The sequence below is a fragment of the Staurois parvus genome, unplaced genomic scaffold, assembly GCF_062004578.1.
Source record: "Staurois parvus isolate SC_StPar_1 unplaced genomic scaffold, SC_StPar_1.0 ptg002083l, whole genome shotgun sequence".
Lineage (NCBI taxonomy): Eukaryota > Metazoa > Chordata > Amphibia > Anura > Ranidae > Staurois > Staurois parvus.
Window position 1 is genome coordinate 206,037 of NW_028319879.1, and position 27,389 is coordinate 233,425.

At 44.1% G+C, this 27,389-nt stretch overlaps 1 protein-coding gene across 1 annotated transcript in view; it reads left to right on the forward strand.

Annotated features, from left to right (window-relative positions):
• The first annotated feature begins 421 nt into the window (after positions 1–421).
• The window catches only part of DOC2A (double C2 domain alpha), a 105,146-nt gene continuing 78,178 nt past the window's right edge, over positions 422–27,389 (forward strand). Inside the window, exons 1-2 of the mRNA XM_089664872.1 lie at positions 422–575; positions 3,356–3,613. Of these exons, the coding sequence (XP_089520998.1) occupies positions 3,364–3,613 (250 nt within the window). The 5' untranslated portion in view covers positions 422–575; positions 3,356–3,363. The remainder of the gene's footprint in view (positions 576–3,355; positions 3,614–27,389) is intronic.

The following is a 27,389-nucleotide window of genomic DNA, read 5'->3' on the forward strand; positions in this document are numbered from 1 at the left end:
TTTATTTCTCTAAATTGGCTTCCTCTATTTATATGCATCTTGTGCTGAGGTTAGATAAATGAACCCACCATTGAGTTATTACAGCATCCCTTGAATGAAATGGGTGTTTTTGCTGTTTTTGTAAATCTGTTGTTTTTATTTATTCTCTTTTATTTATTGGTTTGTTTTTGCAGATATAAAATGACGAAGAATGAGAGGAGATAAAAGGGTTGCATGCAGCAGAGCCTGGCTGACAATAGGTGTCCAGGCAGATGGATGTGTCTGGATTGTATTGAACGAGGTCCAAGCATCAAGTGGTTAAGCATTGGTTGGTGGTGCCTGAGTTATCTTGCGATTGTTTTCCTTCACCTCTGTCTACACTCTTTCCTTTTTTCCCCTCTATTCATTTGCTCTTTCTTTGTCTCCACCTCTCCTCTGCTCTCCCTCCCTCCTTCCCCTGCTGTGAAACACAGCAGTCAGGGAGAGAAGCATCATCAGAGGCGATCTAGCGTTCCTCTGCGTCCTCCGCTCAGCTCCACTCTCTGCCTCGGTCCCCCAGGAGCCCTGCTGCTACCTTCAGAGAGCCACGGTGACAGGTAAGTCCATCCAGCTTGGTGGAAAGGGTTAATGAGGCAACGCAACCCTTCCCGGTCTCTTTCTGAAAAGCAGAAGGTTATAAAAGGGGGGATATTCCGCAGGTTTCTGTTTTTGAGCCATAAAGGGGTTAAAGTGGCATGGTTGCAAAGGGTTGGCTGGCACATTAAGGGTCGGTGGTTTTCTTGCAAGTTACAGTAATGATGCTCTGTGGGAAATAACAGGTTGGTGAGGTTGCGCAGTGGTGATGGTGGTGGAAGTTGGCAGTGAGGTGCTGTGTTGTGCATGTGGTGGGCACCCATAGTGGAAGGCACATGGTGGCTATCACAATTTTAATGGCCATAGTAAAAGGATGTGACTGTTCTAAGGCCACCACAACAGACATGTCCTGGGGTTTACTGTTGAGCTATATAAACCTTCTCTTCCTTACCATACTACTACAGTACTGGATCCCCACTATAAGCGGAACTCTACCCACTGGATCCCAGCCACCTGCTGCACTCCACTCGCTGGATCCCCACTGCACCCAACCCTCTTGATCAACTGCTGCACTCAACTCTCTCTCTACATGCCTATCACCTGCTCAACCTGTAGGGACCCTACCACCTGCTGCATTCTACCCATTGGATCCCTATCACCTGCTGCACTCTACACGCTTGATCCCTACCACCTGCTATTCTCTACCCACTTGATCTCCACCACTTGCTGCACCCAACCTTCAAGATCCCTACCACCAGCTGCACTCAATCCTCTATATCCCTACCACCTGCTGCACTTAACTCATAGTTACACTACTACCTGCTGCACTATACTTGCTGGATCCCTACCACCTGGTACACACAAGCCTCTAGATTTCTACCACCTATGGCACTCAACCCTCTAGATCCCTACCACTTGCTGCACCCAACCCTCTAGATCCCTACCACCTGCTGCACTCAACCCTCTAGATCTTTACCACCTGCTTCACTCAACCCTCTAGATCTCTACCACCTGCTGCACTACACTTGTAGTAACCCTACCACGAGTTGCACTCTATCAGCTGTATCCCCACCACCTGCGGTACTCCATCCACTGGATCCCTATCACGTGTTGCACCCAACCCTTTAGATCCATACCACCTGCTGCACTCAACCCTCTATATCCTTACCACCTGCTGCACTCAACTCATAAGAACCCTACTACCTGCTGCACTATAATCACTGGATACCTACCACCTGGTAAACTCTACCTGCTGGATTCCTACTACCTGCTGTACTCAACCTGTAGAAACACTACTACCTGCTGCACTATACTTGCTGGATCCCTACCACCTGCTGCACTCTACCCACTGGATCCCTACCACCTGCTGCACCCAAGCCTCTAGATTCCTACCACCTGTGGCACTCAAACCTCTAGATCCCTACCAGCTGCTCCACTCAATTCATAGGAACCCTACCACCCATGGCATTCTACCCACTAGATCCCCACCACCTGAAGCACTCTACCTGCTGGATCCCCACCACCTGCTGCACCCAACCCTTTAGATCCCTACCACCTGCTGCACTCAATCCTCTATATCGATACCACCTGCTGGACTCAACTCGTAGGAACCCTACTACCTGCTGCACTCTACCTATCAATTTCCTTCTACCTGCTGTACTCGACTTCTAGGAACCCTACTATCTGCTGCACTATACTCACTGGATCCCTACCACATGCAGAACTCAACCCAATGGATCTTTACCATCTGCAGACTCTACTTGCTGGATCCCTATTACCTGCAGCACCCTACCCATGGGAATCCTACTCCCTGCTGCACTATACCCACTAGATTAGTGTTACATGCTGCACTCTACCCACAGGAGCCAATACCTGTTGTACTATACCTGCTGGATTCCTACTACCTGCTGCACTCTACCCACTGGATCCCTACTAGCTGCAACACTCTACCAACTAAATCCCTACTACCTGCTGCACTCTACAAGAAGGAGCCCCTCATAGCATCAGTATTTTACCAACTGAATCCTTAGTACTTGCTGCACTTTATCAACTAGATCCCTAACACCTGCTGCACCCTACGAACAAGATATCTACTTCCTGCTGCAACCTACCCACTGGATCCCTACTACCTGCTTCATTCTATCGGATAAATCCTTGTATACACCTTGCATTGGTTTAGTAGATCCCATCTTCTGCATTCTACTATCATTTAATGCAATGATCCCATCTACTTGCTACAGTTCCTCTACTAGAAACCTATGTACTTTATTAACTAGATCCCTACTACCCACTGCACTCTGTACACGGGATTTTCTCTGTTCTCTGCATTCCACCCACTTGCCCCCCAATAGCTGCTGTACTTTATCCAAAGGTCCCCTACTAGTTGATGACCCCTTTATGGAGCCATTGGATCCTTTGTGGGTGCTCAGCACTGGATCCCTTTATAGCTGCTCAGCTCTGTTTAGTGGACCCATGCAATCACGGCATTTGTTGCACCAGATCCCTTACACCTTCTGCACATTATGCAACAGATCTTCTGCTGCCCTCTGCACTCTAAGAAGCAGATCCCTTACTACCTATTGTATTTTGTCCAGTGGTTCCCTTTGTGCTCGTTGCACACGTCCGTTGGGTCCAATACTACATAATTATCAAGTGCATCTACTGCAAATGGTTCATTATAGTCATTTTTGTATTTTACTACTGCAATGCTCCCTCCACCAGTGTTGCATTTTTAATTATTATGGCATTTTTGTCACAATCTGCTCTTGGTCTTTCCTGACTCTCTCTCTCTTTCTGTTCGCAGGAAAGCCGATGACAGTACGGCGAGGCGACAAGGTGCCCATCAGTATCCAGGAGCACATGGCCATCAACGTGTGCCCGGGACCCATCCGGCCCATCCAGCAAATCTCCGACTACTTCCCCAGGTACACTCCATGGCCGGAAGGGGCCCCCTCTCCCACGGGGCCCCCACACACCCTCGCCCCACTGGACATACGTCCCCAGGTGCCAGAGCTAGAGACCGACTCCGCCGACCTGGACAACTATGACTCCGACGATGGCAGTGAGTATATCTGCTTAAAACCCTTGTTGTTGTCTTTTCCAGTGTCATTTAAAGGGGACATCCACCCAGCTGCAGATTGCCTTCAGAGCCTGCTGGAATGTTTCCTAGTAAACACAGCCAGCTTTTCCTGCTCTGCTATTAAATTGCAATTTGCTTTTCACTCGGTAGCCAGCTGAGATGCCAGCCGTAAACAGCCATCATGTAGTACTTGGCTGGAAGAGACCACTATACTCTTAAATGGGGGCTATAAAACTAAAAAAAAAAGGAAAAGTGTCTGTTTTGTCCTCAGCAACGCAATTCCAGCAGGGGCGGACTGACCATTTGGAAACTCAGGCACTGCCCGAGGGCCCGGGGTCAGTAGGAGGCCCCATGAGATGCCCCTGGTACCTTTTTCATAGGCTTTTTTGAGTTTGGGCAAGGACACAGGGGCCCCATGATCCCCTATTGCCCGGGGGCCCCATTAGTTGTCAGTCCACCCCGAATTCCAGTTAACACTTTTTCCTGTAGCAGGTTGGATGCTGTGTATGCCAACTACGTTTTCTCTTCCCTTGGCATATACCGTGGCCTGGCAAATAGTAGCTAGGTTTAAAGATGGCATTTTATGGAACCAGCCAATTCTTATTACAAGGGCTCTCATACCACTACTGTCAAGGTCAGTTGTTTTCTTCTCTTTACCTAAAAAATGCACTAGAAATGGGTGAGATTGAGCATTTTAATTTTTCCTGAAATTTTAGTGAAAGTTTAGAGGTACTGGTGAAATAACAACATTTTGGCAAAATACTTTTGGAGTCAGAGGAGAAGGTGAAGTCAAGGTGTCCTCGATGGTTTTGAGGTTTAGAGGGTTGCGGTTATAGTTGGGTTACAGATAGAGTTAGGGTAATGTACAGGTTAAAAATCATAAAAACATAAACAGGATCCACAGCAAATATAACCAATATACAGCCGGCTCACACAAAAATAAGGGTGGTGTCCTCAGGACCGAAAAGACACAGAACACAGAAATACAATAGGTGAGCAGGAGACCCACATTAAGAAGTGTAACGGAACCGTCCCCAGACTGCGCTTGGGTACTTCCGTTAGGACTCCGCTTCCCCGTCTGAACACCGACCACAGACACCACAGATGACCATACAAGACTAGATGACACCAGACTTGAAGTAAACCAGGAAATAGACTACTTTATTTTAACACAGATACAAGATATATACATTCAAGGGAACAACCCCCCTCCCTGCATAATGACACAGGGCGGGGCAATCTACATTTAGTAACAAGAGACACACCAGCAGACAGTCCCATCAGGAGGGAGGGCTGCTGGAAACACACCCCACCAAGTTAATACACAAACACATACATCCCATAATAGTTTGCTCCCAAGCAAGACACACAATAGAACAATGGGATGCAACCACATGGCATTAAACAATCAACAACCCCCCACCCCAATATTAGGACAGATCACCCTGTACCCCTAACAGGCACAGGGTGACTTACACATAAGAGGGATATGGGGAGCTGAGACAGGGGTCTGCCCACCTCTCCAAAGTGAGCTGGGTTCCATGGGCCCCCCACCCAAAGTGACTCCCGTCAGAAGAAGTCCCAACAGAGAACCAATCCGCGGCTTGAAAAAATATTTTGTTGAAAAATATCAAAATGTCAATAATAACTAATATCCCTGCACCCTACACAATTAAAACCGAGTGACAACGTTGTCATACACAATAAAACCACCGCCTGGGCTCACAGACTTGCCAACCACACACAAACACACACACACACACACTCGGACATGCACTAAATGCCATAACAGAACCCAAAGAGGCCAAAGGCAATATAATTATGACCAATTGTGCTGGACCAATAGGTCAACTATGTCATCTCTAACAGGATTGCAATGGAAATCTGATTGTGCTGGTCCCTATGAGAACTTTGGGCCAGAGATATGTCCAGAAATGGTATCAATGGGCATATATATTAGTAGCGGTCCATAATGTCCATCAATCAGAGTAAATATCTTCAATCAATGCTGGAAATGCAAACTTGTATTGAATTTTCCATACATGCCATCCAATCATGCTGCACAGAGGATAAGTATAGCAATGGCTCCAATAGAGATAGCAGCAGAAAGCTTCACTGTTAGCAAGATAAACAGATAGGATCAGGCTTAGGCAGCAAGCTGGAGTTTGACGGCAAGGGAGCAGATATGCAGTATAGGTAGCCACAGCCATTCACTTCATACAGGCAGAGGGAAGATACCAGGTGTGTAAAGCTAAACGGAGAAATCATAGTCCTGGGACCAACCCCCCGATGTAGGCACAACCTGAGCCTGATGTGATTTGGCTCACCGTTCCAGAATCAATCGCTCACATCAGTCGGTCCTGACCCTCTGTGTGATGCTGCTGCTATTGGTTTCCATATGAGGTGTGTGGCTGCAAAGTGTATGCCCGGTGTGGCCAAAGTGTATGCCCAGTGTGGCCAAAGTGTATGCCTGGTGTGGCCAAAGTGTATGCCCAGTGTGGCCAAAGTGTATGCCCGGTGTGGCCAAAGTGTATGCCTGGTGTGGCCAAAGTGTATGCCCAGTGTGGCGCGACAGGTTGAAAGAGCCACGTGGTGGCACCTGGAGCGTGGGTGTCACGACGTTGTGTGGCTGCTAAGTGTATGCCCGGTGTGGCCAAAGTGTATGCCCGGTGTGGCCAAAGTGTATGCCCAGTGTGGCCAAAGTGTATGCCCGGTGTGGCCAAAGTGTATGCCTGGTGTGGCCAAAGTGTATGCCCAGTGTGGCGCAGCAGTTTGAAAGAGCCACGTGGTGGCACCTGGAGCGCGGGCGTCACGACGTTGTGTGGCTGCAAAGTGTATGCCCAGTGTGGCTGCAAAGTGTATGCCCGGTGTGGCCAAAGTGTATGCCCGGTGTGGCCAAAGTGTATGCCCGGTGTGGCCAAAGTGTATGCCTGGTGTGGTCAAAGTGTATGCCCAGTGTGGCGCGGCAGGTTGAAAGAGCCACGTGGTGGCACCTGCAGCGCGGGCGTCACGACGTTGTGACATTCAACGCCTTTCACCCACTGAGTCACATGAGCTTCTCCAGGCGCCACCACGAGGCTCTTTTCAAGCCACAGATTGGTTCTCTGTTGGGACTTCTCAATGTGGGTCACTTGCTTACATATTGTATTTCTCTGTTATATATAGCTTAGAGGGTTGGGGTTAGAATCTGGAGAAAAATTAAAATTTAAAAAAAAATTAAAAATTAAAATTTAAAAATTCTGGTGAAATTTCCAAATTTTGATGAAATTCATTGGAGTCAATAGGGAAGGTAGTTTTTGGTTGTTTTTAGGGTTACGGTTAGAGTTAGGGTTAGAGGGCTATGGTTAGAGTTGGAGGTGAAGTTTAGATTACCCACATGGAAGAAAAATATTTTTGAAATATATGTTAAAAATATTCTTCCCAAATATATTGACATATATTTGAAATGCTACAATTTTGGCCGTATTCAATATATTCCAATATATAGATATACTGTATGTTGAAATGCGTTTATTATATATTACAAAATATATTAAACTTTTTTTTTTTATATTTTTTTAAACATATTCTTCAGATTTTTTTTAACATATAAAAAATAAATTTTAATATCTATTTTTACATATATTTGTAAATGCATTCCAAAAATGTAGAATTGCATTTTTAAAGACATACAGTAAATCTGAAATGCATTTCTAAAAATATTTTTCATATATTTTGTAATAAAAACACATTTCCACATACAATAAATATATATATATATAGTGAAATATATTGAATACGGCCAAAATTGTAGTATTTCAAATATATATCAATATATTTGGGAAGAATATTTTTAAAATATATTTCAAATATATTTTTTTTCCATATGGGTAGGGTTAGAGTTGGGATTAGGTTTAGATTGGGGTTAGAGTTGGGATTAGGTTTAGATTGGGGTTAGAGTTGGGATTAGGTTTAGATTGGGGTTAGAGTTGGGATTAGGTTTAGATTAGGGTTAGAGTTGGGATTAGGTTTAGATTGGGGTTAGAGTTGGGATTAGGTTTAGATTGGGGTTAGAGTTGGGATTAGGTTTAGATTGGGGTTAGAGTTGGGATTAGGTTTAGATTAGGGTTAGGGTTTGAAGGTGATAATTCTGATGAAAATTTTTGTTTTGCTGACATTTCATGGAAAATTTTGAGATTCTGGCAACATTTCAACATTTTGTCAATGGGTAAATTTGAAGTGAGGTGGTTTTTAGGGTTAGAGTTTGGATTAGGTTTAGGGATAGGGTTAGATCAGAGTTAGAGAGTTAGGTTAGGGGTTAGGGTTACAATTAAGGTTAGGAGGTAAGGTTAGGGTAAGGTGGTTAGGTTTAGGATTAGATTAGGATAAAGTGGTTAGAGTTGGGTTAGCATTGTGGGTTATGGTTAGAGTTAGGGCTAGGTTTACGGATAGGATAAGGTAAGGTGTTTAGGGTTAGATTCTGGGTCAGGATAGGGGGTTAGGGTGGTGGTTGGGGTTAGGTTAGGGTTGAGGGTTACGGCAAGAGTTAGGGTTAGGTTTAGGGATAAGGTTAGATCAGGATTAGAGCGTTAGGTTAGGGGTTAGGGTTACAATTAAGGTTAGATTAAGTTTAGGAGGTTAAATTAGGGTAAGGTGGTTAGGATTAGATTAGGGTAAAGTAGTTAGGATTAGGGTAAGGTGGCTAGATAAAGATGGTTAGAGTTTGGGCTAGGTTTAGGATTAGATTAGGGTAAGGTGGTTAGAGTTGGGTTAGCATTGTGGGTTATGGTTAGGTTTAGGGATAGGATAGGGTAAGGTGGTTAGGGTTAGAGTTTGGGTTAGGATACAGAGTCAGGGTTAGGGTGGTGGTTGGGGTTAGGTTAGGGTTGAGGGTTATGGTTAGAGTTAGAGTTAGGTTTAGGGATAGGATAGGCTAAGGTGGATAGGGTTAGGGTAGGGAGTTAGACTTAAATTTTGGGTTAAATTAGAGTAAGGTTTAGGTTTTTGGTTGCGGGTTAGGGTTAGAGATAGGGTTAGGTTAAGGTAAGGTGATTAGGATTAGGGTTAGGATAGGGAGTTAGGGTTAGGTTTAAGGTTAGGTTAGGGTGGTGGTTGGGGTTAGGTTTAGAGGTAGGCTTAGGTTTTGGGTTCGGTTAGAATAAGGAGATTGGGGTTAGAGTTTGAGTTAGGATAGGGAGTCAGGGTTAGGGTGGTGATTGGGGTTAGGTTAGGGTTAGGGTTAGGTTTAGGGATAGGATAGGGTAAGGTGGTTAGAGTTAGGGTTAGGGTAGGGAGGTAGGGTTAGGATTTGGGTTAAGTAATGAAGCTTAATGAAATCAGTCCAGATGCCACATCCCAGTATTGGAAGATATTTCAGAGCTATGAGTAAAAGAGATTTGTAAAGTGTGGCACCATTTCTAAAACAGAAAATGGTTAATGTACAATAACATAAAAAAGAGTGTTACTAAACCCCCAACAGTACAATCAGTCTGTAGATGCAGTAAAGCGTGCTTGTTATACTCACTGCGGAACCTAAGGGGTTAATCCTCTGCATTGTGTAAAAAGGCTGTTTGATCCTGTCTTTTCTGATCCTCCTCTTCTTCCAGTGCCCCCCTCTTCTCTCCCGATAAGACATATTGTGTGGAGTCACTCTGCACATGCTTAGTTTGATGTGTATTGCTGGAGAGGTTTTTTTTCTTGGGAGAGTGCATGTGATCAGCACAGGGCCAATCAGCACTGTTCAAACAGAGGCCAGGGGTCCTGCATCCTCCCAGAGCAGAAAGAAAACTCCTCCTACAAGTTTTAACCAGTGCTCGGCTGGACACTGATAGAAGTCACAAGACTGCTATATACTGCTGATGAGAAAAGGTATGCAGCAGTTTTTATATTTGCTAAAATAATTGCATTTCAATCTTGTGTGTAATGTGGGAGAGTGTATATAGTGAATGCGGGGTCTGGGGAGAGCGGATATAGTGAATGCGGGGTCCGGGGAGAGCGGATATAGTGAATGCGGGGTCCGGGGAGAGCAGATATAGTGAATGCGGGGTCCGGGGAGACCGGATATAGTGAATGCAGGGCCCGGAGAGAGCGGATATAGTGAATGCAGGGTCCGGGGAGAGCGGATATAGTGAATGCAGGGTCCGGGGAGAGCGGATATAGTGAATGCGGGGTCCGGGGAGAGCGGATATAGTGAATGCGGGGTCCGGGGAGACCGGATATAGTGAATGCAGGGCCCGGAGAGAGCGGATATAGTGAATGCAGGGTCCGGGGAGAGCGGATATAGTGAATGCAGGGTCCGGGAAGAGCGGATATAGTGAATGCGGGGTCCGGGGAGAGCGGATATAGTGAATGCAGGGTCCGGGGAGAGCGGATATAGTGAATGCAGGGTACGGGGAGAGCGGATATAGTAAATGCGGGGTCCGGGTAGAGCATATATAGTGAATGCAGGGTCCGGGGAGAGCAGATATAGTGAATGCGGGGTCCGGGGAGAGCGGATATAGTGAATACGGGGTCCGGGGAGACCAGATATAGTGAATGCGGGGTCCGGGGAGAGCGGATATAGTGAATGCGGGGTCCTGGGAGAGCAGATATAGTGAATGCAGGGTCTGGGGAAAGCGGATATAATGAATGCAGGGTCTGGGGAGAGCGGATATAGTGAATGTGGGGTCCCGGGAGAGCGGATATAGTGAATGCAGGGTCCGGGGAGGCCAGATATAGTGAATGCGGGGTCCAGGGAGGCCAGATATAGTGAATGCGGGGTCCGGGGAGAGCGGATATAGTGAATGCAGGGTCCGGGGAGAGCGCATATAGTGAATGCAGGGTCCGGGGAGAGCGGATATAGTGAATGCAGGGTCCGGGGAGAGCGGATATAGTGAATGCGGGGTCCGGGGAGAGCGGATATACTGAATGCCGGGTCCGGGGAGAGCGGATATAGTGAATGCCGGTCCGGGGAGAGCGGATATAGTGAATGCGGGGTCCGGGGAGAGCGGATATAGTGAATGAAGGGTCTGGGGAGAGCGGATATAGTGAATGAAGGGTCTGGGGAGACCAGATATACTGAATGCCGGGTCCGGGGAGAGCGGATATAGTGAATGCCGGGTCCGGGGAGAGCGGATATAGTGAATGCCGGGTCCGGGGAGAGCGGATACTACCAACATCCCATCGTCATGTGAACAGTCACATATTTTTCTCATACAATTGCCTTTCACCATTTACAATCCAATACAGACTCTCCATCCTTAACACCTCCAGCCGTTATCTGGCAGAATACATCGATGTGGCTATAGATTACGTATTTACATGTTTCTCAGACCCGGTCGGCTTCATCAGACCACATGGGAATATCTACAATTACGTAAATATACAATTAGTTACAATTTATTTCATTAATTATACATACATGTTCCATCTTCATGAATTCATTACTTGCAAACACGTCAAGTGAAGTGAAACAAACTCAACTACCCCCCCCCCCCCACACACACACACACACACACACACCCCGCCCCCCATCCCTTCTTTAAAAAAAAAAGAAAAAAAACTCAAAATAAATAATTTTTAAAAAGTGGATTTTTTTTTAATGCAAATTATGACTAAGCAGCTTCATTACTGAAATTGGGATTTTCAGCTTTGATGTCATTTTGTGGCAATATCGATTTTGCAGGAATTGCTCTTCCCATCCTCACACTGAGCTGAGTATGTGGTATGCAGCCCGTGGGCATGTCTTACATGAGCCTTCAGGGTTTCTAAATAAATATTTTTTTAAAAAATAAAAATTTTTTGCATGCAAATTTTTACCTAAGCAGTTTAATGACCGAAAATTGAGATTTTCCGCTTTGATGTCACCTGGTGGAAATATCAGTTTTGCCAAAATTGCTCTTCTCATCCCAACAATGCGATAGCCTGGTATGGGGTATGCAGGGGCGTCCCTAGGGTTGGTGTCACCCGGTGCCGGAACACTTGGTGTCACCCCCTCTGACGATCCCCGCAGGATGGATCGGATCTGCGGATTGAGCATAATGGATTGGAGTCCGATCCATTATCCTCCCCAATCTACAGATCCGATCCATCCTGTGGGGATCATGGGCTTGCAACCTATACGGGGTTAACTGATCTCTGCACGAGCTCCACGAAAAGGAAAGTTTTAAAGCAAGCCGACCGTGCAGAGTTCAGTTAATCCCGAATTGGTTGCAAGCCGATGATCCCCGCAGGATGGATCGGATCTGTAGATTGGGGAGGATAATGGATTGGACTCCGATCCGTTATGCTCAATCCGCAGATCCGATCCATCCTGCGGGGATCGTCAGAGGGGGTGACACCAAGTGTCCATCCTGCGGGGATCGTCGGCTTGCATTAAAACGTACCTTTCTGTGTAGTGGGTCCGGTGTCACCCCGTGCAAAAGGTGTCACCCGGTGCGGCGCGCACCCCCCGCACCTGCCTAGGGACGCCCATGGGGGTATGCAGCAAATTGGTACGTTTAATGGGAACTTGCTTACGTGGGACTTAAGGGTCTCTAAATAAACAATTTTAAAAAAGAAGAATTTTCTTGCCTGAAAATTATTGCCTAAGCAGCTTATTGGGTGAAATTGAAATGTTCAGTTTTGGGGTGTTTTATTTGCGGTGATATCTGTTTCGCTCTTTTTGTCCCTATGGTGCACCAGCCTGGCGGTCTATGTGGTATGAAGCCAATGGGCATAGTTACATAGTTAGTCTGGCTGAAAAAAGACAAAAGTCCATCCAGTTCAACCAAAAAAAATAGTTATAATCCTACACCCACAGTTGATCCAGAGGAAGGCAAAAAAACAAGCAAAGCACGATCCAGTTTGCTCCTGCAGGGGAAACCATTCCTTCCTGATCCCCCCGAGAGGCAATCGGATATTCCCGGGATCACCTTTCCCTATAAATGATATATCCAGTTATATTCTGTGTATCCAAGAAAGAATCCAGGACTTTCCTACAGCAATCCACTGAGCTGCCCACAACCAACTCTTGAGGGAGTCTATTCCACATTCTCACAGCTCTTACTGTGAAGAATCCTTTCCGTGTTTGGAGATTACATTTCTTTTCCTCCAGACGTAAAGAGCGCCCCCTTGTCCTCTGTAATGACCTCAGGCTGAATAGCTCTACACCGAGTTCACTTAACCACTTCCCGTCCGGCCCATGTATATAAACAGCCGGACGGGAGCAGTCCAGGGGCGGGTTGCTGTTCATAAACGGAGCCCGCCATTTTGTACTCCCTGGGAGCGTGCAGCACCACAAACCGGTGCACAGCGGAACACCGATCACTGTACAGGACCTCTGTGCGAGGTCCCAATCATGTGATCACTGATTGACCAATCAGTGATCACATGAATAGGTGTAAGCAAGATGTCACTTCTGACATCATTGCTTACTACGTGTGAAATCTGTGAATGATCACAGAGGTCACATGGTACAGGACCATTCACAACAGCCTTGTACCATGTGACAAGCTGTGACCAATCACAGCTCACAGTATTTCTCAATGGCTGCAAGAATGCAGACAGAGAGAAGGAGAAATGATTGCTTTTACAGTCTTTATGGGTGTAAAAGTAATCTGTGAAAAAAAAAAGAAATCTTCATTACCCCCCACAAGTAGTACAGTGTCACCATGGCGACACTGTACTGCTAGGGTGACAGTATGCAATTAAAAAAAAACATAAATATTAATGTAAAAATTTTTTTTAAAAAATTATAATTTTTGGTTATAAAATAATTTGGGCATTTTTTACTAAAAAGATAATGGAATACATTTTGGCCAAGATTTATGAAGAAAGATTATTTATTTGCAAAATTTTATAAGAAAAACACTTTTTTTCAAAATTTTTGGACTTTTTCATTTATATAGCAAAAAATATAAAAATCCCAGCGGTGAATAAATACCACCAAAATAAAGCTTTATCTGTCTCAAAAGAATGCTAAAAAATTCATATGGGTACAGTGTTGCATGACCGCGCAATTGTCATTCAAAGTGTGATAGCGCTGAAAGCTGAAAATTGGCCTGAATAGGAAGGGGGTAAAAGTGTCCAGACAGGAAGGGGGGGAAAGTGTCCAGACTGGAAGGGGGGGAAAGTGTCCGGACTGGAAGGGGGGGAAAGTGTCCAGACTGGAAGGGGGGGAAAGTGTCCGGACTGGAAGGGGGGGAAAGTGTCCGGACCAGAAGGGGGTGAAAGTGTCCGGACTGGAAGGGGGGGAAAGTGTCCAGACTAGAAGGGGGGGGAAAGTCTCCGGACCAGAAGTGGGTGAAAGTGTCCGGACAGGAAGGGGGGGAAGTGTCCAGACTGGAAGGGGGGGGAAGTGTCCGGACAGGAAGGGGGTGAAAGTGTCCAGATGGAAGGGGGGGAAAGTGTCCAGACTGGAAGGGGGTGAAAGTGTCCGGACTGGAAGGGGGTGAAAGTGTCCGGACAGGAAGGGGGGGAAAGTGTCCGGACTGGAAGGGGGGGAAAGTGTCCGGACTGGAAGGGGGGGAAAGTGTCCGGACAGGAAGGGGGGGAAAGTGTCCGGACTGGAAGGGGGGGAAAGTGTCCGGACAGGAAGGGGGTGAAAGTGTCCGGACTGGAAGGGGGGGAAAGTGTCCAGACTGGAAGGGGCGGAAAGTGTCCGGACAGGAAGGGGGTGAAAGTGTCCGGACTGGAAGGGGGGGAAAGTGTCCAGACTGGAAGGGGGGGAAAGTTTCCAGACTGGAAGGGGGGGAAATGTCCGGACTGGAAGGGGGGGAAAGTTTCCAGACTGGAAGGGGGGTGAAAGTGTCCGGACTGGAAGGGGCTGAAAGTGTCCGGACTGGAAGGGCTGAAAGTGTCCGGACTGGAAGGGGGTGAAAGTGTCCGGACTGGAAGGGGGGGAAAGTGTCCGGACTGGAAGGGGGGAAAAGTGTCCGGACTGGAAGGGGGGAAAATGTCCGGACTGGAAGGGGGGGAAAGTGTCCCACTGGAGGGGGGGGAAAGTGTCCAGACTGGAAGGGGGGGAAAGTGTCCGGACTGGAAGGGGGGAAAGTGTCCGGACTGGAAGGGGGGGAAAGTGTCCGGACTGGAAGGGGGTGATAGTGTCCGGACTGGAAGGGGGTGAAAGTGTCCGGACTGGAAGGGGGTAAAATTGTCCGGACTGGAAGGGGGGGAAAGTGTCCGGACTGGAAGGGGGTGAAAGTGTCCGGACTGGAAGGGGGGAAAGTGTCCGGACTGGAAGGGGGGAAAGTGTCCGGACTGGAAGGGGGGAAAGTGTCCGGACTGGAAGGGGGGGAAAGTGTCCGGACTGGAAGGGGGGAAAGTAAGTGTCCGGACTGGAAGGGGGGAAAGTGTCCCACTGGAGGGGGGGGAAAGTGTCCGGACTGGAAGGGGGGGAAAGTGTCCCACTGGAAGGGGGGGGGAAGTGTCCGGACTGGAAGGGGGGAAAGTGCCCGGACTGGAAGGGGGGGAAAGTGTCCGGACTGGAAGGGGCTGAAAGTGTCCGGACTGGAAGGGGCTCAAAATGTCCGGACTGGAAGGGGGTGAAAGTGTCCGGACTGGAAGGGGGTGAAAGTGTCCGGACTGGAAGGGGGGTGAAAGTGTCCGGACTGGAAGGGGGGGAAAGTGTCCGGACTGGAAGGGGGGGAAAGTGTCCGGACTGGAAGGGGGGGAAAGTGTCCGGACTGGAAGGGGGGAAAGTGTCCGGACTGGAAGGGGGGGAAAGTGTCCGGACTGGAAGGGGGGGAAAGTGTCCGGACTGGAAGGGGGGAAAGTGTCCGGACTGGAAGGGGGGGAAAGTGTCCGGACTGGAAGGGGGGGAAAGTGTCCGGACCGGAAGGGGGTGAAAGTGTCTGGACTGGAAGGGGGGTGAAAGTGTCCAGACCGGAAGGGGGTGAAAGTGTCTGGACTGGAAGGGGGTGAAGTGTCCGGACTGGAAGGGGGGGAAGTGTCCGGACTGGAAGGGGGGTGAAAGTGTCCGGACCGGAAGGGGGTGAAAGTGTCTGGACTGGAAGGGGGTGAAGTGTCCGGACTGGAAGGGGGGGAAGTGTCCGGACTGGAAGTGGTTAAACAATATGTAAAGCCAACATTTGATATTCCTGATCTGTGCCGGCTGTACTGTGTACTTGTATGAAAAAGTCTCCTCTTTGTATTGCTTCCTTTGTGTGAAATCCTTGGTGTTCCTTCCAGTCCCACTGCTTTCCTATTAAAAACTGACCACACTAGGCATGTGAGTACAACAGGGTCAGTTCTCTAGCTGTGCTGGGAATTCAGCCTGCCCTCCTCCAATGATCAGATATCTGCTGCCCCCTCCCCCCTTCCCCAGCACAGCCATTCCCTGGGAAGATCAGTGTGCGGCTGTGTGTACTTCTCCTCCCCCATCTCTCTGTTCTCAGCCGCATAAGGAGCTTAGAAGGAATGTGATTACTTATAAAAAAAAAAGGGACAAAAAAGGTATTTATAATGTTTTTTTTATATCTATACACAAATGTTTTGCCTTTAATTGATATTTTAAACTGAATGGGTTGTTTTACATATACTTTAATGTTACCACGGCTTTCTTACATGGGCTTCCAGGATATGCGATTCTTTTAATGCAAGAAGACAAATGAATACTTGGAACTTGTTCTTCGAATGTTAGTTAATATTGGATCTTGTCAAATTCATCCCGACCGTCCGGGAGGCACACAATGGGGGCGTAGACCTACAATAGCAGGACCCATCCTGCTTGATGAGGTTCCTGTAGGTGAATAGAGGGAACCAAGTTCCAAAGAATCAGTTAATCACTGGAGGGGATCTGTCTTTGCATGTTTGGCTATTGTTGCTGGGGAGGTCTATTGTTGCTGGTGGGGGAATCTATTGTTGATGGAAGGGATCTACTGTTGAGGGAGGGTTCTATTGATGCTGGCTGCTGGAGAGTCTATTGATGCTGGCTGCTGATCTATTGTCACTGGAGAGGATCTGTCTTTGCATGGTTGGCTATTGTTGCTGGGGAGGTCTATTGTTGCGGCTGGGGGATTTATTGTTGCTGTAAGGGATCTACTGTTGAGGGAGGGGTCTATTGATGCTGGCTGCTGGAGAGTCTATTGATGCTCGCTGCTGACCTATTGTCACTGGAGGGGATCTGTCTTTGCATGGTTGGCTATTGTTGCTGGGGAGGTCTATTGTTTCTGCTGGGGGACTAGTGTTGCTGTAGGGGATCTACTGTTGAGGGAGGGGTCTATTGATGCTGGCTGCTGGAGAGTCTATTGATGCTGGCTGCTGGAGGGTCTATTGATGCTGGCTGCTGGAGGGTCTATTGATGCTGGCTGCCGGAGAGTCTATCGATGCTGGCTGCTGATCTATTGTCACTGGAGGGGATCTGTCTTTGCATCATTGGCTATTGTTGCTGGGGAGGTCTATTGTTTCTAATGGGGGATCTATTGTTGCTGTAAGGGATCTACTGTTGATGGGGGGGTCTATTGATGCTGGCTGCTGGAGAGTCTATTGATGCTGGCTGCTGATCTATTGTCACTGGAGGGGATCTGTCTTTGCATGGTGGTCTATCGTACTTAGGAAGGTCTATTGATGCTGGCTGCTGCTGGGGGTCTGCTTTTGCTGGGGTGGTATTTTGTTGCTTGGGGGGGTGTCTATTGTTGCCGGCTGCAGCGGATCTAATTTACTGCTTTCCTTGTTATCATGAACAAATTTCATATAAATGATATATCACCGCAAAATGATACCTGGTTGTGTATTCTCTATCAGGAACGGTACTAGGAGGAGGGTAGGGGGCAGAGACAATAAAAAATCCAGAAGGGGGGAGTTCCTGCACCTATTCTCTGAAAACCAGCATGATGGTCAAAACCCTGGTGTCACTCCTCAGAAAAGCCAATGCCCTTACATGTATATCCCAAGACCATTTATACTTCACAGTACAATAAAAGGGAAGAAAAGAATAATCTCCATAGTGAAGACCAACGATGAAATATAACATTTGTTGGGACAATTGCACTTACATGGGTAACAAAAAAAAAACAAAAAAAGGGCTTTTCTAACATGTAAATACGTCCATCCGCCAGAAACCAAGATGGCCGCAATCAATTTCCATGCGTGGTTGGCCGACTCTGTCCTACGCATTTCGTCACATATGACGTCATCAGGGGCATGGCTTATTGTATTATTTATAATATATTGTAATATTGGATACAGCATGACACTGTTTGGTTTGTAAATAATAAAAAAGTATATAAATCATATATAAAAACACAAGATGAGCAAGAAACTCATCAATGAGCCATTGTGGCACGAAAATCAATGGATACAGGCAAACTGTTTCATATCAATCATAAATGTAAAAAAATCATAAATTCATCTCAAATGACATAATCTTCACTCTTAAATTAATATGACTATAAAAATAAAATGATATAAAACACTGGATATGTAAAAAAAAAATTCCATATATAAAAATCCTTATATAAACATTATATTTTAAATATATAGAGAAGGGAATAGAGAAATATAAAAAAAATAATAAAGATATGGAGAAAAGGATAGATAGATAGATAGATAGATAGATAGATAGATAGATAGATAGATAATAGATAGATAGATAGATGATAGATAGATAGATAGATAGATAGATAGATAGATAGATAGATAGATAGATAGATAGATAATAGATAGATAGATAGATAATAGATAGATAGATGATAGATAGATAGATAGATAGATAGATAGATAGATAGATAGATAGATAGATAGATAATAGATAGATAGATAGATAGATAGATAGATAGATAGATAGATAATAGATAGATAGATAGATAGATAGATAGATAGATAGATAGATAGATAGATAGATAGATAGATAGATAGATAGATAGATAATAGATAGATAGATAGATAGATAGATAGATAGATAGATAGATAGATGATAGATAGATAGATAGATAATAGATAGATAGATAGATAGATAGATAGATAGATAGATAGATAGATAGATAATAGATAGATAGATAGATAGATAGATAGAAGATAGATAGATAGATAGATAGATAGATAGATAGATAGATAGATAGATAATAGATAGATAGATAGATAGATAGATAGATAGATAGATAGATAATAGATAGATAGATAGATAGATAGATAGATAGATAGATAATAGATAGATAATAGATAATAGATAGATAGATAATAGATAGATAATAGATAGATAGATAGATAGATAGATAGATAGATAGATAGATAGATAATAGATAATAGATAATAGATAGATAGATAGATAGATAGATAGATAGATAGATAGATAGATAATAGATAGATAATAGATAGATAGATAGATAATAGATAGATAGATAGATAGATAGATAATAGATAGATAGATAGATAGATAGATAGATAGATAGATAGATAGATAGATAATAGATAGATAGATAGATAGATAGATAGATAATAGATAGATAGATAGATAGATAGATAGATAGATAGATAGATAGATAATAGATAGATAGATAGATAGATAGATAGATAGATAATAGATAATAGATAGATAGATAGATAGATAGATAGATAGATAGATAATAGATAGATAGATAGATAGATAGATAGATAGATAATAGATAGATAGATAGATAGATAGATAGATAGATAATAGATAGATAGATAGATAATAGATAGATAGATAGATAGATAGATAGATAGATAGATAGATAGATAATATATAGATAATAGATAGATAGATAGATAATAGATAAAAAGAATAAAAATAATAAATATATAGAGTAAGGGATAGAGAAATATAATAAATATAATATAAATAATAATAATTATATATAATAAAAGAAAGGAATAGAAAAATATAATAAAAATAATACATATATAGAGAAAGGGATAGATAAATATAATAAAAATAATGCATATAAAGAGAAAGGGATAGAGAAATATAATACAAATAATATAAATAATAATAATTATATATAATAAAAGACAGGAATAGAAAAATATAATAAACGTAATACATATATAGAGAAAGTGATAGATAAATATAAAAAAATGCATATAAAGATAAAAGGATAGATAAATATAATAAAAATAATATAAATAATAACAATTATATATGATAAAATAAAGGAATAGAAAAATATAATAAAAATAATACATATATAGAGAAAAGGATAGATAAATACAATGAAAAATAATGCATATAAAGAGAAAAGGGATAGAGAAATATAATAAATATAATATAAATAATAATAATTATATATAATAAAAGAAAGGAATAGAAAGGAATAGAAAAATATAATAAAAATAATGCATATAAAGAGAAAGGGATAGAGAAATATAATACAAATAATATAAATAATAATTATTATATATAATAAAATAAAGGAATATTGAAATATAATAAAATTCTGTAAATAATACTATATAATAACATTAATATAAATAATTATATAGAGATAGGCATGTTCATGGTAGACATAATAAGGGTTCGAGAGCTGATCTCACTGTGAATATAGGGTCACGTTCCTTTAAGAAAGTGTTCATCTGTCAGCGGTGGAGCGTTGATGGGAAGTGTATGGTGCAATGTAGATCAGACGTTTTAGTAGCATCCCTTTTGTATTGCTTTGTGTCGCATTGACATTTTCGTAGCATTGTCTGCCCCGTAGACTCACAAGCACTGTTGTATTTATCATGCGTTTGAAGTGCTTTCACTGCAATGACCTTGTAAAAGAAAAAAACAAAAAACTTTATTTGTAAGTATTATCCGCAGATCAGTTGTATCAAACACAAAAGGAAAGCGGTACAAATGCATGTCAGGTGTCCAGCCAAAGCATCTTAGACATCATTTTTTTGTTGTCTGCTGGATGGAGCTAATGCAATGCGTTCTGCTAGGTGTGTATGGAATAAATCTTTCTTCGTCTACACAAGTCACAAGTAGGGTGTGGATGTTTCTGCAAAGAGTTATCTGTAAAAAGAGAGCGAAGAAGAAGGTCGTAGATATCAGAATCTGAGATTTTTCTTCCTAAAGCTTAAAAGAGATTGTAAATATCTATACAGAAGACATACACTGATCAGCCATAACATTATGACTGTCCACCATAACCTGTCAAGACATGGACTCCAGGAGACCTCTGAAGGTATCTGTGGTCTCTGGCACCAAGCCTTCGGTAGCAGATCCTTTAAGTCCTGTAAGTTGTGAGGTGAGGTCGTTGTGAATCGGACTTGTTTTTTTTCAAGCATATCCCATAGATATTTAATTGTATTGTGATCTGGAGAATTTGGAGGCCAAGTCAACAACTGAAATTCGTTATTTTGTTCCTCAAACCATTCGTGAATTCATCAGACCAGGCCACTTTCTTCCATTACAGCAGAAGTTCCAGAAGTTCCTATAAGTCCTGTAAGTAGCAAAGTAGGCTCTCCATGAATCAGACTGTTTTTTTTCAAGCATATCCCATAGATAATTGAGATCTGAAGAATCTGGAGGCCAAGTCAACCAATGAAATTCATTATTGCGTTCCTCAAACCATTCGTGAATTCATCAGACCAGGCCACTTTCTTCCATTACAGTAGAAATTCCAGAAGATCCTATAAGTCCTGTAAGTAGCAAGGTGGGATCTCCATGAATCAAACTGGTTTTTTTCAAGCATATCCCATAGATAATTGAGATCTGGAGAATTTGGAGGCCAAGTCAACAACTGAAAGTCATTATTTTGTTCCTCAAACCATTCGTGAATTCATCAGACCAGGTCACTTGCTTCCATTGCAATACCGGTTCCAGAAGATCCTGTAAGTTCTGTAAGTTGCAAGGTGGGGCCTCCATGGATCGGACTTATTTTTCCAGTACATTCCACAGATGCTCGATTGGATCGAGATCTGGAGAATTTGGACACGAAGTCAACACCTCAAGCTCATGATTGTGTTCCTCAAACCATTTGTGAATTCATCAGACCAGGCCACCTTCTTTCATTGCTCAGTGGTACACTTCTGATGCTCACATGCCCATTGTAGACACTTTTGGCTGTGGATATGGGTCAGCATGGGCACCCTGATCGGCTACCTACCAATATACACAACAACCGGGGATGCACTGTGTATTCTGACACCTTTCTATGGGAACAAGCATTAACGTTTTCAGCAATTTGATCTACAGTATCTCTCTATTGGATCGGACTACATAGACCAGCCTTTGCTCCCTATCAATGAGCCTTGACTGGTTTGCTAGTTCTCCTTCCTTGGATCACTTTTGGTTGGTCCTGACCACTGCAGGGCAGAAACATCTGGCAAGAGCTGCAGTTTTGCAGTTGTTCTGACCCAGTCATCCAACCATTACAATTTGGCCCTTGTCAAAGTCACTCATTTAGTCTAGGGGTGCAAGGACTTATACTTTTCCAGGCTCCTGCATTGTCCTCAAGCTCTGAGCTGTGGGTGGGCTATGAGCGACACCTTGGTGTAGGCCTATTAACACTTCATTAGAAAGCCTGCAAACCGGTCACACCAGTCACTACAAGCAGATAGAGGACAATTGGTCTGTATGTGCCCTGTTCACGCTACAACGCTACCTTGAGGTGGGTTGCAGTGTCTTACGGAAAAATGCAGACGTTCTTCACTTTTCCAGAGTCCACCAGATCTCACCTGAAGTGGATCCACATTTTGTACACTGGAGTCAGTAAACGGTCCTTGAGCTTGGTTTTGTTGTTTTATTAAGGGGTTAACAATTTGGATGGGATCTCGGGGTATATGGGATGCCCAAGGAAACTGCAAACTTGAGGACAACTTAAAACAACTATGTACAAAAATGTGGACAAAAATTGTCTCTCCTCCAAGAGCATCCAAAGCTCTTTGGTGTACCTCCTCAGACCCCCAGATGAATTCTCCTCTTCACCCGGCTGCCTGAGGGTATTCCCTTCAGGTCAGTGGAAGGAATAGTGCCCTATTGTTGGTGTCAGTGGAAGGAATACTGTCCCATCATTGGTATCAGTGGGAGGAATAGTGCCTCATCATTGGTGTCAGTGGGAGGAATAGTGCCCTATTGTTGGTGTCAGTGGGAGGAATAGTGCCCCATTATTGGTATCAGTAGGAGGAATAGTGCCCTATTGTTGGTGTCAGTGGGAGGAATAGTGCCCCATCATTGGTGTCAGTGGGAGGAATAGTGCCCCATCATTGGTATCAGTGGGAGGAATAGTGTCCCATCATTGGTGTCAGTGGGAGGAATAGTGCCCCATCATTGGTGTCAGTGGAGGAATAGTGCCTCATCATTGGTGTCAGTGGGGAGGAATAGTGCCCCATCATTGGTGTCAGTGGGAGGAATAGTGCCCCATCATTGGTATCAGTGGGAGGAATAGTGCCCCATCATTGGTATCAGTGGAAGGAATAGTGTCCCATCATTGGTGTCAGTGGGAGGAATACTGTCCCATCATTGGTGTCAGTGGGAGGAATACTGTCCCATCATTGGTGTCAGTGGGGGGAATACTGTTCCATCATTGGTGTCAGTGGGAGAAATGGTGTCCCAGTGTTGGTGTCAGTAGGAGGAATAGTGCCACATCATTGGTGTCAGCGGGCAAAATAGTGCGCCAACATTAGGAAAGAGCCAGATGTCTTTCTGTGACTGTTGGTCAGATATCAGTCAAACACATACAGTAGGATCTACAGACTTGTGAAAACGAGTATTTTAAATGCTGTTGGTGTTTGCGCTCTTTTATTCTTTTCATGCTTATTGATGTCATTGAGACCCACAAAGGATTATTTCCAATGATTACCAACGTGTGACTATTCAATGGTTGTACCCAGGGGCGGACGGACAACTCATGGGGCCCCCGGGTAATAGGGGATCATGAGGCCCCTGTGTCCTCGCCCACAACCAAAAAAGCCTATGAAAAAGCCAATGAAAGGTATCAGGGGCATCTCACGGGGCCCCCTACTGACCCAGGGCCCTCGGGCAGTGCCCGAGTGCTCGAATGGTCTTTCCGCCCCTGGTTGTACCTATATTCTTCTTATACTATCTAGAAACATAAGATCGCACTAAAAATCCACAGAAGGTCTCCCATCCATCTAAAGCTAACTCCACACTTGGCGCATAACGCGCTTAAATAAGCATGTAAACACTGTGCGAGCGCGGGTGCGACTGGGCCCCTGAAAGACAAAGTCTCCATCTGTTTACAGTCATTTTTCTTTCATTATGATAAATGATCAGAACCCCCGGCATGGCGACGCTTTCCTGTTGACTCAGACAATTTTTTCAAAGGCTGAATGTTTTCAAACAATAGCAGGCGTGAGCTTCATAGATGAATAAAACGCATTTCGTTCCCGCTCAAATGAGAAATATTTTCTGCAAAATCAGCCTTTTTTTAGGGCAAAATAATGCTTCTAGCACAGACTGCGCTGAGCGCCGCAAGTTTTCTCATGCTAAGCAAACAGTTAAAGCCGACTCCAGTCTTACCAAAATTGCCACACTTGTAGAAAGTCTTCTTCTGTTGTAAACTCTCATCTCCCTGCAAAATTGTATCTCCATGACAAAAACCATGTACACTGCAGCTGATCTGACTGCAATCTGCTGATAAATTGCTTGATGCTCATCTAAAGGGATGCTGGGAGATGTGTTCTTTCAAATAATGCTCTTAATCCAAGGCAGATGCTGGAATGCTTACAGGAGTCTGCCAGCCACTCTCACCAAACAGGAAATGAAGGTGAGCTCAAGATAGCTACTGCAGTTTTAGGGTGAACACATCTCCTAGCATCCCTTTAGATGAGCATCAAGCAACTTACCAGCGGATTGCAGTCAGTTTATCAACTGCAGTGTATATGAACCCTAAAACTGCAGTAGCTATGTTGAGCTCACCTTCATTTCCTGTTTGGTGAGAGTGGCTGGAAGACTCCTGTAAAGATCTCAGCATCTGCCTTGGATTAAGAGCATTATTTGAAAGAACACATCTCCCAGCATCCCTTTAGATGAGCATCAAGCAACTTATCAGCAGATTGCACAACAAAAATCTGCAGTCCCCAGTAGCCAGCAGGGAGGAGTATGCATGTCTAAAAGGATGTCGGAATGTGTTCTTTCATACAACACTCATAATCCAAGGCAGATGCTGTGAAATTTACAGGAGTCTTCTAGCCCTCTCACCAAACTTGGAGAAAAGACCAACAGGCAGACCTGTACAATGAGAAAAAAGGACAGCAGGAGGCTGCAGAGCATTCTCATCTCATTTGCGTGCCTCCCAACAGGACACGCTCCCTGCCACGCCCCCCCCCCTTTAACAGAGAATTATACAAAAAAACGAGTGGTTAAATCCACAAGGACTTTTTTTAACACTGCTTGTGATGGGAGTCACTTTGGGTGGGGGGCCCATGGAACCCAGCAAACTTTGGAGAGGTGCGGAGACCCCTGTCTCAGCTCCCCATATCCCTCTTATGTGTAAGTCACCCTGTGCCTGTTAGGGGTACAGGGTGATCTGTCCTAATATCGGGGTGAGGGGCTGTTGATTGTTTAATGCCACGTGGCTGCATCCCATTATTCTATTGTGTGTCTTGCTTGGGAGCAAACTTTTATGGGATGTATGTGTTTATGTGTATTGGCTTAGTGGGGGGTGTTTCCAGCAGCCCTCCCTCCTGATGGGACTGTCTGCTGGTGTGAAGTTTGAATTCCTGTGTGTCTCTTGTTACTAAGTGTAGATTGCCCCGCCCTGTGTCATTATGCAGGGAGGGGGGATTGTTTCCTTGAGGGTATAAAAAGCCAGTTCAAGTTTCAAATAAAGAGTTCCATGTCCAGACAGCTGTGGTGTCGTCTAGTCTTGTATGGTCGGCTGTGGTGTCTGTTGTCGGTGTTCGGATGGTGAAGCGGTAGTCAAGCGGAAATACCCAAGTGCAGTCTGGGGTCGGTTCCACTACACTGCTGTTCCTTTATACTGGCTTGTGACATTTACAAATGAAACAATTTAGAAATTGGATGAAAGTTTTAATGCTGTAAAACACTTTTTTGATACATAAATGGTGCATTTTATATCCAAATACATAGATCAGACTGAAATGAGGGACAAATGAGGAGGAATGCGGGACAGAGGAACTTTGTTCCAAATGAGGGACAGTCCCTCGAAATCAGGGACAATTGGGAGCTATGAATGAGGCTCCAGGCCACAGCAGCGCACACAAGTCCCTGCCTCCCTAAAAGTGTTCTTACACTTGTCCTGATGAAGTGGCCACTTTGATGCCTCAAAATGTGATAATGGCCTATTCTTCTGTTGCCTGACCAATAAATAAATACCCACCTTTGACAAGAACACTCACAAGTTTTTCACCATAGGTGCCTCTGCTGCCCCTACCCTCATTATACGGGTCTGTCTGCTGAATCAAGAGTGTTATATAACAAACATACTCCAACATCTCTTTTGACATTCATGTTCCTCCCTGCTGCCTACTGGGGGGGCTGCCAACTTTAGCTATGCAATCTGCTGATACGTTGCTTGAGCATGCACATCTAAAGGGATGCTAAGAGATGTGTTCTCTTATATAACACCTTGAGTCACAAACCCAAATAATTAATCAAATGATATGTTGGTAGAAGCAGCTCTTTACCTCTTCTTTGTGCTACTGTCCCCAATTAGCAGACAAACAGGAACATTCAATGGTTGGTGGTGACCTAGTGTAATACTATAAAAAAAAAAAGAAGCTCTACTGGTTCTACCAATTGGTACTTCAGTCCCACTGGTGTGGTGATCAGTCCAGGGAGTACTAGCGTTTTCATCTTTATCTTCGTCTTTGTCTTCGTCTTGCAGCTCTCTCCAATAGAGCTATCACTCCAGGGAGGTCAGGAAGGAATTTTTTCCCTGCAGGTGCAAATTGGATCATACTTTGCTGTTTTTTTTGCCTTCCTCTGGATCAGCTGTGGGTGTAGGATTATAACTTTTATTTATTTATATTTTAATGGTTGAACTGGATGGACTTTTGTCTTTTTTTCATGTATGTAACTCCTAGAGAGTGATGAGAGCCCATCAGGTGACCTCCCAGTGAAAGAAATTGGGAACATTCCTAAACCAATTCTCTAATACAAACTATCCTTTAATGAGATGCATTATAATTGTTGCAGATCTTATTACACCCAATCAAAGGTCTGAGGGGTGGATTGGTGAGAGTATTTTATTATGCTCAGCAGACACACCGTTAATGCCAACTATTCTAAGTACATCTATATTTCCATATGACAAAGCTTCACAATGCAAAAACCAACATATTAATGTAGAGAATTAAATTGTACTTATTAACGATCAAATATGATATATTGTAGAGATTATTTATATTTCTCTTTGGAGGTCTAATTCGTCTTATTAGCTTTCTGAATCTTGTGACATGGGCATGTTTGGTGTCTACTTGTTGGGTATTTTCTTCTACAATCGTATAACCACTTGTCATGAAGGTAACTCCATCACAGCAAGAGTTATAGAATGGTATGATATGCCCAAACTCTTTCTCTTAGGAGGTCCAATGTGTCTTTTCAGTTTTCTGAAGCTTATAACGTGGGCATGTTTGGTGTCTAATTGTTGAGTATCTTCTTCTACAATTGTATAACCGCTTGTTATGAAGGTAACTTTATTATAGCAAGAGTTATAGAGCGGTATGATATGGCCAAACTCTATGTACAGTATATTTCTCTAGGAAGTCCGATGTGTCTTTTCAGTTTTCTGAAGCTTATAACGTGGGCATGTTTGGTGTCTAATTGTTGACTATCTTCTTCTACAATCATATAACCTCTTGTTATGAAGGTAACTCTGTCATAGCAACAGTTAGAACATGTTATGATGTGACCAGGGACGTCCCTAGGGTTGGTGTCACCCCTCCGACAATCCCC